Source organism: Myotis davidii, unplaced genomic scaffold, assembly GCF_000327345.1.
Source record: "Myotis davidii unplaced genomic scaffold, ASM32734v1 scaffold1693, whole genome shotgun sequence".
Taxonomy (NCBI): domain Eukaryota; kingdom Metazoa; phylum Chordata; class Mammalia; order Chiroptera; family Vespertilionidae; genus Myotis; species Myotis davidii.
The window spans coordinates 1,056,181-1,069,768 of record NW_006284386.1 but is presented as its reverse complement, the minus strand read 5'-3'; the positions used below and the strand labels follow the sequence as shown (position 1 = coordinate 1,069,768).

Here is a 13,588-nt window from a genome sequence, read left to right as displayed (position 1 = left end):
TCCATCTTCCTTGATGACAGTCAGTTGTTCCTGCAACTAATCCAGAGTGTTACATTTTTATATAAATGGGTTCAAAATTGGCTTTAAAAATGGCTTTGCCAGATGTCATCAGGGACTTGGGCTCTTTGCAAATTTCCTTCTTTATTCTTAATGAGGAGACCCTCATCCCCATTTTTGTCTACTCATGTCCGCTCCAGACATTGCTCTAATGCCAGGAAGAGGGAGGAAGAAGTGAACCATACAAGGGTCAAGGAGATGGACCTGGAAGTTGCGTCTGCTAATGTGTGTTTTTTCCAATGCCATTTCTTTTAAATAGTTACTTTTTTTTTTTACTAATTGTTAAACTATCAAGGGATCACTTGTCTTTTTGTGAGTGAAAAATGCCTACCTCATGTTAAATTTCAGCAGTTTTTAAATGCTTTGTCTTGAGATAACCAGAGCTATCTCTATAAGGTACAACACATTTTCATGCTTATTTCCTATCTCATTTCAAAATATTGTAACTATTCTATTTTATTTGAAAAATTGAACTTTTATAAAAAAATAGCTACATTCTTGACTCTGTGTGGCACTCTCTGTCCTTTGGTTTCAACTTCTTTCTTGCAATAGCTTGAATTTTGCATGTGGGGTAACCTTACTCAGTAATCATTCCCACTTAGTTTTTTTTTTTATAAAGCATCTTTTTATTAAGTAAATCATTTATTTTGGTAATATGTTTTCTCTATTAGATTGCTCCATTAGTGACTCAAAGAAAAGTAGTTTCTATATTTTGTTATTGAAGCAATCTAGCAAATAATATAAGCTGAGTTGTTTAAAAACAGCTGTATTTTCATTTATATGATAAACCTTTTACACTAAGTAATTTTTCTAATACTTGTTTTAGCAAATTTCCAGCAGTGATTTTTAAGTGTCTCTAATAGTATTTGCTGACAGAGGCATTTGTTCTAGTTTACTGTCATGTTTTTCTGCCTGTATTATTTCAGCTGCTTCTACCAAGTGTTTACCCAACGTCACAGACCTTTTGTCTTTTGCTATTCAATTGATTTTAAATGGTCTGTTAAGTTGAGGTGGCTTAAAGTGGGAGTCATCATTGACAATTGATATCCACCCATATTTCAAAGCTACCTTAATAAATTTTAATCTTGTGGTATCCACTTCTTATTAGCTTTAGATTTTCATTATGTTTACCATATTGTATGACTGATGAACGGCTCAAACATAGAGTAGGAGATAATAAAAGTCTGGCATTTTCTTGTTCCCTTGTGTTTGCATTACTGGTATTATGCTATTATCCTCAATCTGTTGTCTTTGCAGGAAACTTTTAAAACCACTTTTCCATTTTTTAGGGTGATTTGGTTAAAATTAGATAAAACAAACTACAAATCCACTTAACCAGGTATATGTAAACTGCAGTATGTGCAGTGCAGTGCACTGAGAGTGAACAAATAGACATTGCCAATACCTCAGCTTTCCCCTAAGATACCTCAGGTACCATTTGGACCTGTGGATCCAGTGAGGGCTCCAGTGTTAAACTCATGTTAAATATTAAAGCTTATTTTCTTGTAGTTTCTGAATACAAATAAATGTCTCACAAACTGCAGTGGATCCTTTCTGTAATCTCTTGACTCTGGAAACCACTGGTTGAATGTTAAGCTCAGGATTAAGGATTTGGGGAAAGTGAAAATAATATTTTTGTTTTCCAATATCTAAATATATGTTCTGAATTTACCCTCATGATGGTAAAGAGGTATATGTAAGTATTTAAAGTTGGAGACCTCTAACAGGAGCTGGAAGCAGAATTAGATGAAGAGTTTTTGTGCCATACTCGGTAACATTCACCTAAGATCGTGCTTTTGTTTCCATAATATTTGTAGACATAATGCATTTCAACAATTTTTTTCTTTAACTTTGTTTCCATCTGAGCTTCTAAATGTTATGTGGCTACAGTCTATATAGGTAAAGTTAACTGGATTTTTTTTAACACATCAGGTAGTTATTTAATGCCAGGTAGAATAGCCCAATTATTTAATTATGTAGAAAATCCCTAATATTTTTATTGGAATTTTAGAAAGAAACATTATTTCTTTTCTGGTTCACAGAAGCTAGAAGAATTAAGGAACTTATCTTTAGAAAAGAATAAAAGTGCTGTAAAAGTTTGTTAATTTATAACCTTAGAATAATTAAACATAACTATAACCACTGTTCATGCTAGGACAGATTTTTAGGTACTAGGGTATTATTGGTTCATTCAGGTCCCCTAAACATTGAAGTTAAAAACATACTTGAAAAATTACTGTTGAGAAGCAGAAGGCACAGGGTAAACATTTGATGGTGAAGCTCACTTCAGATTTTAAAACAGGTGGAAAATCAACCTTAAACTAGGATCAAGGCATGTTGCAGAAACAATTTATAGAAAATATAGAAATTTATATAAAGAAGGAACAAGTACCAATGCTCTCTTACAGGGAAGGAAGAGTTATAAAAATGTAATTTATCTCTCATAAAGCAAAACAGAAAAACAGTGGAAGATTTAGAATATGATGTTAGAAGATGAGGAGAAAGTTTTAAAAATTATATTGTCATCTATTTAAAGATATATGGGGTGAGAGAGGGAAAATGAGAGAATGAGAATGAATGAATGAATGAGAATACTAATGAATGAATAGGCAACTAGTTCAACTTTTAATCTCCGTTGACTCTAATATGGCTTCTTAGTGATAACTTCAAGAATATAGTATTTGCTGAAGAAGTGAAAGAATTTGCTTATAATGGGAAAATTACATCATGACATATGTGGAAGGAGAAAAATGGTTTAATGTTTACAAGTATGGCTTTAAAAATATAAATGGTCAATTACTTAGACTTCAAACATTTTAAAAAACTACAAAATACGAATTTCTTCTCATGTATTATAAGAAGTGCTAACTAAATCTTAAACATACTAAAAGTTTACTTTTGTGTTTTGAGTACTATCAGAACTCAGTATGTTTAGAAGTAGTTTCATATTTAATTATATTGTTTAGAATTAATATTGAATTATGAGTGCTCTATTTAGTTTTATGATTATATTATAAAGCTAGAGTTAATGGATTGGAAGTATTAGCTGCCTAATTAGTAGTATATTTCTTATTTCTATAAAAATAAAATGAGTCATTATTATGGTCTTTTCTGTTCATTTGAATGGTATGTATTCCCAGTCAACCTATGCAGCAGAGTTATAGGTATAGACCATCTTGATGGCTATAAAGCAAATTAAAGTATTTAGAGAGAAGTTCCTACATATCACATTGGATCAACAAATATTAACTGCTTAGTGCATTCCAGAAGCTCTGCTCTTTGCTGGGAATACAAAAATATAAAAGACCCAGTTTCTGCCCTCAGTTACCTTTTAGGTTAGGGACATAGACTTATCAGGTAGTTTCAATTTAAGTGCTGCAATATCAGAATTAATATGAAGAATAGAATGAAGATAGTTATTTCTAAATGAGGTAATTTGGGGTAAATATGAAGAATTAGTGTACGTGTGAGTCATTCATAGATGGATCTGGGTGGGGTGAGTGGGATGAGATGAGATGCGGTTAAAAGAGGGAGAGGGTGGTGAAGATGCAACATTGCAGGCACAGAGAGCAGCATCATGCGTAAAGTAATGGAAGGGTGTACCAGCATAGTGCATGCAGCAAAAACTACAAACAACCTTGCATTATTAAAACAAAGGGTAAGATCAAATGTGGTATAAAAAAATGAGACTGAGGAAGCAATACTGACACTAATAGTTAACATTTTTGAAGGCTAGTTAATGTAAAGGGTGGCGCAAAAGTAGGTTTACAGCTGTTCATATGGAAAATAATACACTAATAAGTAATGATACCAGAATAAAGTCTGTTTTCAGCACTCACAACTGTAAACCTACTTTTGCCCACCCCTGTGCACAGGGCTTGAGGAGCATGATCATGCTTCATCTTGACAACAGTCCTCTGAGGTCTGTAATCTCATATTCCTCTTATTGCCCTGCCTACCTCCATGCAAAATGTTTCTACTCTGATGGCGTGATTTTAGCCGTGTGTGCCATTACAACTTGAAAGGAGGTACACTGGAAGGGGGGGAACAAATTCTCTGCCTACAGACTGCCACCGGTGGCACAACCACACTCTTAGGCCTGGCAGTAAAGTTCACAAATCTAAACACACAATCTTGTTAGTGTCCAGAGTGGATTTTACTTGGGCTATGCAGCCTTGTGCTAACCTCATTGCAGGAGACGAATTTAGCCAGAATGTTTTGAGGCAGTAGAGAGATGGCCTAGCATATGTGAGCAGTACTTGGGGTTTTGATGGAAACAAACACAATGTGAGTCAGTAGAACAATGTGCTTGCCAATATCAGATGCTGAATTAATAGAGATATGGTATTTCAAGAGGAAGGAGGTGGAAGTCCTTGCTTGTATTTGTCAAACCACAGAATATTTGAGAGAGAGCAATGTGGATGCTAAGCCCTGTCACATAAAGATAAGTTGAAGCTCGTAGGTGTACTTTATCCTGAAGGAGAGAAGGCTGCCTTCAAATCATATTTATATGGTTGTTGAGTTTATTTCCTCTGTCCTATCTGACTGCCATCTCTCTTAGTTCAGACTCTTACTAGAATCAATAGTCAATTGAATTACTTTAATAGCCCAAATTATGGAATATAAGAGAATCCACTAAACTCTGGCTAGTTTAAATAGAAAAAAAAATACTATTAAGATATATTAGTTAGCTCTCTTAAACAAGATAGGTTGCAGAAGCAGGCTCCAGATATCATTATAGGAATAAATTCCAGAACCACACAACTGAAATACAGTCCGAATAAGGAGCTGTTGCTACCCCAAATACACTTGATCAAAGTGTCATGATGCAAAAGATGTGGCTGCTGCCGTCAATTCCATAACAACATCCCCTCTCTTGCCATCCACACCAGCAAAATGGAGGACTTACTAGTGGCCTACTTCCTTACTTAGTTCACTTCTGAATCTACACCTCCTATAATTGCCTTTCATTGGCGGAAACTCAGCCACATGACTGTACCCTAGTTATAAGAGAGACTGGCAAAATGTAGTTTCTATAGATTCTTCCTTGGTGAGGTGGGACTGACACTGTGAGGTGTAATAAAGGTAGTGGGCATGTGCAAATGCTGTTGGGCAGCCACACATGACAGCAGACCACTCTCATCTCCTTGCCTTCTCTCGGATTTTCCTAATCCTTTAAGACCTGAATTCTGGTGAAGATTTCTCTGACTATTCCATCTGTCCTCTGTTTCCCAAGCATCATATACATTCCTCTATTATAATTATTTCTTAACTTATCCATTTTCCAAACTTGACCATGGGTTATTATTTTTATTTAAGAAAGATGGCATTGTCCCAAGTGCTTCATAAATAAATAACCCATTTAATTTGTGGGTACAAACAGACTTTCAAATTTGCACTCCCCTAGACCTAGCAAAGCTCCGGGTGCATGGTATGTGTCCAGTAAATAAGTGGTTCACAAATTAGAAAGTACATATTTCACATCCAGGCGTCTAAAGGAAACCTTAGCAAAAATCACAATACCCTAAGTTAGGGTGGGCGGCCTGCTGAGGTAGTGAGTTCCCTTTTAGTTGAAGTTGACACAGAGCATAGATGAGTATCTGTGGACTACAGAAAAAGTGCTATCCGACTTCGTGTTTGTGATTTTTGATTCAACTGTGTTAAATCTAGCCTATGAGAGAGAAAGAGAGAAGAAAAATGTGTTCTGCCTTCAAGTAAGTCATTAACAAGTATGACATACAATTGAGAAATAAGATGATAAGACAGGAAATGTAGGGGTAGAGGCAGTGATAAAGGTGATAGGAGGAGCAATCATGTATATATACACTAGATTTATAAGAATTGTCATAGCAATCACTGCAGTGGGTACAAATACAGGTCGTGAGATTCTGGCTGACACTGCAGTTACTATTTAAGAGATAAGTGTAGTTTCATTACTTTCCATGGATCCTTTGTGGGGTTTTTTTCTCCCACGTTGTCACATATCTCTCTGTTAAGTAACTTCAGTATTTTTCTTTGACCATTAGTTTACTTGATTAAAAAAACAGTAATGGCCAGAATTACTAAGAGAATAAAAGGATAAAAAATCAATTAAAATTGAGGTACAATTACATATCATTAAGTCTACCCTCTAAAAGTGTTCAATGTGTTTTTTAAGTATATTCAGAGACTTGTATAACTATCACAACAGTGTTTAGAATATTTATATTACCTGAGAAAGAAACGCTGTACACATCAGCAGTCATACCCCAATCTGCCCATCCCCTCCTCCCTGGGCCTTGGCAACCGCTAATCCACTTTCTGTCTCTATAGAATTGCCTCTTCTGGACATTTAATATAAATGGAATCATATAACATGTGTGTTTTGTGACTGGCTTCTTTCACTTAGCATAATGTGATTTCTTGGTTCATGCATGTAAGAGTATTTCATTCCTGTTTATGGCTACATAACATTCACTTGTATGGACATATTACATTTGTTTATCCATTCATCTTACTTGATGGACATTTGGATTGTCTCCACTCATTGGTGATGCTGCACTGAACATTCATGTACACATTTTTGGTGTGGATATGTTTTTATTTCTTTTGGGTATAACCTGGGTCATGTGATAACTCTATGTGTACCTTTTTGAGGAACTACTAGACTATTTTCCAAAGTAGCTGCATCATATCACATTCTCAACTTCTCCACATACAAACCAACATTTACTGAACCTCGAACAATGTGTTCTTATAACTGAACATTTTCCCCTCCAATGAGGGATTTTTGTTATCCCATTATAGGTAATTATATTTCTACCTCTTTTTTTGTTTTTTCAAATCCAGTAACTTCTTATGAATTAACAGGAGATATATATAAATTAAGTAATATATATATGTTAAGTAATATATAAATTACTTTTAATTTACTATTAATTTATAAATAATAGATTTATAGTTTATAGACCATATTTGCTCCTCTAAATAGTAGTGATCCTAGGGGAGCATATAGCAAATAATAAAGTATGTGTTTGGTAGTTATTATATTTATTTTTGTTATTGAGGCAAGTAAATAGCTTTGCTAAGGCTGTATGATGTATATCTATGCTATAAACTGCCAATTTATTCTGTGGGATAGTTAAAATTGTTCCTTTCTGCTCATTATTTGACTAGGTAGAAATATGAGCCATGAATATATGGTAGATTTTATATAAGATTACAGTATCTAGAGTGGAAAATAATAGCAAAGGATCCAGAAAATAATAAATATTAATATTTATTCATCACTTTTGAAACTCTTAAGCAGAAATTTTCTAATGCTCTCCAAAATGTTCTTTCTAACAGGAGGACATGAACCTCAATGAAGAACGAAAAGCTCCTTTACGAAACAAAGACTTTACCACCAAGCACGAGATGGTTGTCCAGTATATTTCTGCTACAGCCAAATCTGTAAGTAGTGAGTCTTTCCTGGCACCAACATAGTAAGCTTAGCATTATCTGCTTAAAAATAAACCACAGATCTTCAAGTTCTTGCATACATATATATATATATATGTATGTTTTTTTTCAAAAGTGTTCAAAATTAGAGAGAATTCCATTATAAACAGGACAAACTAAAGATAGAAGGCTCTGAGTTAAACCAGTGAGTCTTGGGATGGAGGTTTTGTGTGCTTACTAAAAACTGACAACAATTTGCAGGTTTTCCATTTAATATATAGTTTGTTACATGAACATTTTAGATTTTGAGGTTGAAGACACAAATATAGCCTAATCATAAGCTTTGACTAAGTTTACATTAATGCTACATGCCTGGGTCTGCCTGCATGAATATTTTAACAATATTTTTAATAGGCAGTTTTGTTTCTTCATTATTTTACATGATACTATGTAAACTACCTTGTAATTGTTATTGTACAGCTTAATTTGATAAAGAAGGTTGCTTAGTAGGAGCTTTAATAAGATCTGTGTGAGTTTCAAAATATTTGAAAGTGGGGTTCATTTGCAAAGACTTATCAGAAGGAAAAACACAATTTTTTGATGGAATATGTTGCTTTCTTCACATCTTAAGGTGCTTCCAAAAATAGTCTCCAGGGTAGTGTGTTGTGTGTTGTTGTTTTTTTTATAAAAAAAAGTATTTTTGAAATGGGGAAATGCATTGTTTATGTACCTATGAAGAAAACCCTTTTCTCATTTAGAGATCATAAAATCACTATGTATGTATATATTACATATATGTGTGTATGCACACACACAAACACACAGCGATTTTAGGTATGGTATGTATATTATATGTGTATATATATATAAACACATATATATGTATATATAAATAATGTGTATATATATATATGCATTTACATGCATATTTTAAATTTATAAAGCTGACAAGAGAAGAAAAGCGTTCTTCATTGGAAAAGTATATTCTAAAATTATTTGGCTCTCCTATTAATGCTATTTCAGTATAGTAATTGCAGTGGCAATTGCTGATGCATTTTGCCCTGAATTCCACGATCATATTGATTCCATATTATACTTTAAGCAAGCTAAATCCGAATGCCGAACTATTTAAACATAACGCATTGCAGCTCTGCCAGAGCAGAACAACAGCATGTTTTTTAATTTGCTTCTGGTATCCAAGGGCAGAAATATGTTTCGAGTGATAAGTGAAATTTGCCATGAGCGTCGTTTTCAATAGAATTAGGTGATGCATAGGGTTTTACTTTGAAATTCTGATGAATCTCTTCTCATTTTGCACTCAAGTTATTGTTCACAGTAAAATGCTTTAGGAAGATGCAGGGTGTACATTCAGTGTTATTTTTCAAATACCTAAAGGCAAATACAGGAGTAAATCTATATAACCAAATCTGAGTGCAAAGTACGGATAATAATATATGAATAATCGTGCCATATTTTTAATGAGATGATTTCGTTAGTGTTTCTGGTTCATTTATTGTTGTTTTGGTTGTGTAAATGGGGCTGAATATAATGAAGATTATATGAAGCTCTTCTTCACCTTTTGATTTTCACTCTGTCGCTATGTAGAACTTGTCATTTTTTCTCATATTGTTTCCTTTTCAAATGACCAAAGAAATGCACAATTTAAGTCATACACTCATTTTTCAGATTAAAATGCTAAAATTTGGGGAATGTGCAATGAGCTCTTTTGAATTGCTTTATTCAAAAAATGGAAATTGAATATTTCTCAAAAGACATTGAAAATTCTGTGTTTAAGCCAGGCGTTCACCTCAAAGTCAGTACTGTAACTCTTTATTATATGACCTTTGTTTCATTCAACATACATATGAGCACCTGACACATGTCCAGCACTTTCATTAGAGTTCCAAGATTATACGTTTTATTTGCTAATAATTTTCAAGGAGCAAATATGGTGAAAGAAAGCCTGTTGATAAGCATGTTTTAAAGCTCCCTCACCTTGGGGAACCATTAATTAGTATTGTATTTTCTGTTGTTAAAACAAAGAAAATTGCTTATGTAATTTCTTTATGAAGATGAGAGGAATGCCATTCAGTGACAAACAATTCTCTTACCTTTTGACCTCTTCATGATTATGACAATAAAATTTCCATAAATGATAACCTATGGCTGTTTACCTATGTGTAACCAAGCTTTCCATCGTGCTTGCATATCTTATACATTGTTATGCTTACTTTTTCATTATATTGATACACTGCTTAAAAATGTTTTCTCTTGTAAAGAAAGCAGGATTCTAACCACTTCTTTATGAAAATTATAAGTAGTCAAAACTTTCATCTTGAAGTAAAAATAAGTTAAGGGCTAGAGTCCCTGGTGGAAAAATGTTTTATAGTCACATGTAAAACATGTGAGAATTACAGTTAAATTGAGACATAAATTGTGCATTTCCCCCTTTAACACCTGCATTAGTTATTTTCTATGGCATTGAACACAAACAACATGTGAGCTCAATAGGAAATGTCCATCATCCTCCTGGGTGCCTGTAAGGACAGTAAAGCAAAATGAAACTGTACATAGGTATGTGCTCAAAACCTGTTTCTAAAGCAAACCAGAGACTATTGTTTAATTAACGTGGCTAAAATTAGCATGGAATCAGAGAATATAAAGAAATTAAAAGATAATAATGAAAACTATTGCTTAGTTTTTCCCCTTTCAAGCCCCACAATAGAGAATGTTGCATTGTGTGAATATTAAAGGAAGAGGTAACTTGAGTAACTGTCAGAGATGAATGAACTTTAAATCAGGGAGCAGAGAAGAGCATTTCCTCTGCACCAGCCCGGCTGGCTTGCTTATTGTAGCCTGCGCAGTTCTGGACCTGACCTCAGATAGCTGGTGCACATAGGTCATTTGGCCGCAAATATACTGGAAGAGTCTATATTTTAAACACCAACATATGTTTTCAGAACTGGAAAACCAAGCTTTGTGAACATTGCAAATGTAGTCATGCCAATTCATAATCCTGAAGCAGGGCAGAATACATCAGTGGTTTGGAGGGCATCTTGCATGTTATATCAGAGCTTATTTTGGCAGTTATGAGGAAAAATTAGTCACTGAAATCCTAGCCTTAGCTCACCACATGCCAATGTCCATATTAGAATATTAAGAAGCAAGTTTATTTCTAACTGAAATCACAGTCTTTAAAGTTGATATTTTAAAATATGTAAAATTATATTTTTGAAGACATGTGAGCCCTTGACAGGTATCATTGAAAAAAAAAAGATCTCAATAGGAAATCATTTCAAATAGTGATACCATATACATCTATAGATTTTTTAGATTGACCTGTATAATAAGCAGTTAAAGTTTCATATAGCTGTGTGTGTGTGTGTGTGTGTGTGTGTGTGTGTGTGTGTGTTTGTCTACATGTATTATGGCTTTGCTCTTGCCATTTTTTCTTTCTCAGGTCTTCTTTTCCAGGTGTGGTCTGGATTTGGTGAAACACCTGAACCCAAACATAACCAAACCAGTTTTTCTTAGTTTTCCTCTGCCAATCTTAACTGTTCACTTCAGCTAAATGCAGTCGTTTTTCAATCTGAGTGAATCATTACATGGGCCATACCCTGGTCATTTCCCTGGGTATAGCCTACCTTAATTGTTAAGACAGGCTGGCATTATTTTTAAGTCTCATGTCTGTGCTAAATAAACAAGGGACAAATACATAAGACTTCTGTCTTTTTGGAGGGAGGAAATAATTTAGGTCAATAGCATATCTTTCAATTCAGAGGACTGTTAATGGCACCAAAGAGGCTTTTTTATTCAACTAAATAATCACTGCCTGTAAATAGTCTGTTGAGTGAATATTTAAGAAAGCTGCTTCTCTCTCTGGAGATTCATGGATTCCTCTAAAATTATTTACTTGGAAACTGTCATTATTGTTTTGTATCTTGTGGTATCCTATTCAATTTAGGATTCCTACTGGAATTTCAATTATATTTGATTTTTTTAAGTACTAGCTGAAAAATAGAACACATATTGATAACAACTTCTATCAGATTAATGGTTTCAGATTGTGGGTTAGCATTTTTTGGACATTGCTTGATATCACGTGTAGAATTCTGATAACAGTGGTTTGATTTATGTTTGGATTTTGGCATTAAATTATGTTTAAGAATTTGATTTTACTTCTTTTTAAAACACAATTCTGCCTCTCAGAAATTCTCTTATCTTTTATCCATTAGGAAAAGCTCAGTCCAACTTACAATTTTGAACTGTTCCTTCCTTATTAATATCTGCATGTTTAGATATAAAATGCTTCTTTGTCTTCATATGATATGGAAAAATCTGATCTTAGAAATGCTAAGATGACCTAGAAAACTAAAATCATAAGCAATCTCTCTTCTTTGTAATTTTCAAGTATAATACAAAATATTATAAACTTTAAATTTATAATAATATAAAATATTCCAGTTTTCAACCTAACTTTCATTTCTTAATTTAGTACACGATGTTGAATGCAACATTTATATTCTAAAATACCCTATGTCAACATTAAGGTTATAACAGGGGAAGGAAAAAAACAAGCAATATTTGGGAAAAAGTAATTTTCTATTGATAAGTTTTGGAGGAGCTGTGGGCTGGTAAAATATCTGATGCCTAATTACACTTAATCTTGCATTACTTGGTGTTTTGATTGCACTATATGAGAATCCCATCACAGTACATTTAAAATAAAACACACCTCAAATTGTAATAATTTTTTGGGGGGAAACTTTATTCCACAGACTACTCATTTTTGAAATGTGGTAGAAATGAATACTGATATATATTTTTTAGTTTGTAGAACTAAAGTATTAAAAGCATACATAGGGTTAGCTATTTACTAATTTACTAAACACTTAACTTTTGTAAAAAGCTGCTAATTACTAATACTGTTGCTGTTTGTTTTTGTTTTTTGTTTTACACCATAACCACTCTTCATCGACCACTGCATGCAGATAGTTGGAAGTAAAGTTACGGTGAGTACAAAAGATGTGTCTTACCCTTAGATGTGAATTTGTGCTTTTTGGAATTGAGTGACTTTTGCTTATTGTATTTTATATGCTTGGTTTTTCTTTTGGTGTATATTTTACCAAAGCAATGAGATGAATATTATGATTGGGTGGTTAAAATTTAGCTATGAAAAGTATTTTTTCTGTGGTCTTGGAAAATGTTTTAGAACTAGAACACGCTTATATATTTTGTCTTAGAAAGTTTTACATTTTTTTAGAATTGTGCTTGTGTCAGTCTTTATGATTCTGATAAAATTGCATGTTGTATCTCAGTCTCTCAGGATGGCAGGGGAAGGACTCCTAAAATGTTGGTTTATGTGAACAGGAATTCTTCTTAAAATGCCTCGCTGTGATTTAATATCACTGAGCACATAGCGTAATGAAAACAATCCTTGATGTTCAATCAGGAGGTCTAGGTGCCTGTCTTTGTTGGATACTACTAATGGGCTCTGTGACTTTGGGCAAGTCATATAATTTCACTGTTACTCAGGTATTAAATAGATAAATTGAAGTTATTGGCTTATCTTTTTAAAAAATAGTTTATTGTTTTTTAGAGAGAGAGAGAAAGGAGAGAGAGAGGAAACATTAATGTGAGACCGTAACATCCATCAGTTGCCTCCTGCATGCCCCCTACTGCAGGGGATCTAGCTGCAACCCTGGCATGTGCCCTGGCCAGGAATGGAACCAGCAACCTTTTGGTGCACTGGACGAGCCCAACCAACTGAGCCACACTGAATAGGGCATATTATCTTTTAAGACTCTGTTGCTATCTTTTAAAAGTGTTCTATTCAAAGCACTGTATTTCAATGTTATAATTACACTAGAGGCCTGGTGCATGACATTCGTGCACTGGGGGTGTGAGGGTCCCTCAGCCTGACCTGCACCTTCTCCAATCTGGGAGCCCTCAGGGGAGCGCTCTCCAATCGGGAGTTTCTGTCTGTCTTTGAAATCATATGAGCGAATTGTCTGAGACCCCAACTCAGTTTGGTTTGTTGCTCACAGAATAATAGAGGCATTGATTTTTCCTTTACTTCATTGGTGGAGATTTCCTGGAAGCTCCAAGCCCT

General features: G+C 34.1%; 1 protein-coding gene across 1 annotated transcript in view; it reads left to right on the top strand.

Annotated features, from left to right (window-relative positions):
* Positions 1-13,588, top strand: part of DIAPH2 (diaphanous related formin 2) — an 870,032-nt gene that overhangs the window by 13,464 nt on the left and 842,980 nt on the right. Inside the window, exons 4-5 of the mRNA XM_015571867.1 lie at positions 7,384-7,488; positions 12,468-12,488. Of these exons, the coding sequence (XP_015427353.1) occupies positions 7,384-7,488; positions 12,468-12,488 (126 nt within the window). The remainder of the gene's footprint in view (positions 1-7,383; positions 7,489-12,467; positions 12,489-13,588) is intronic.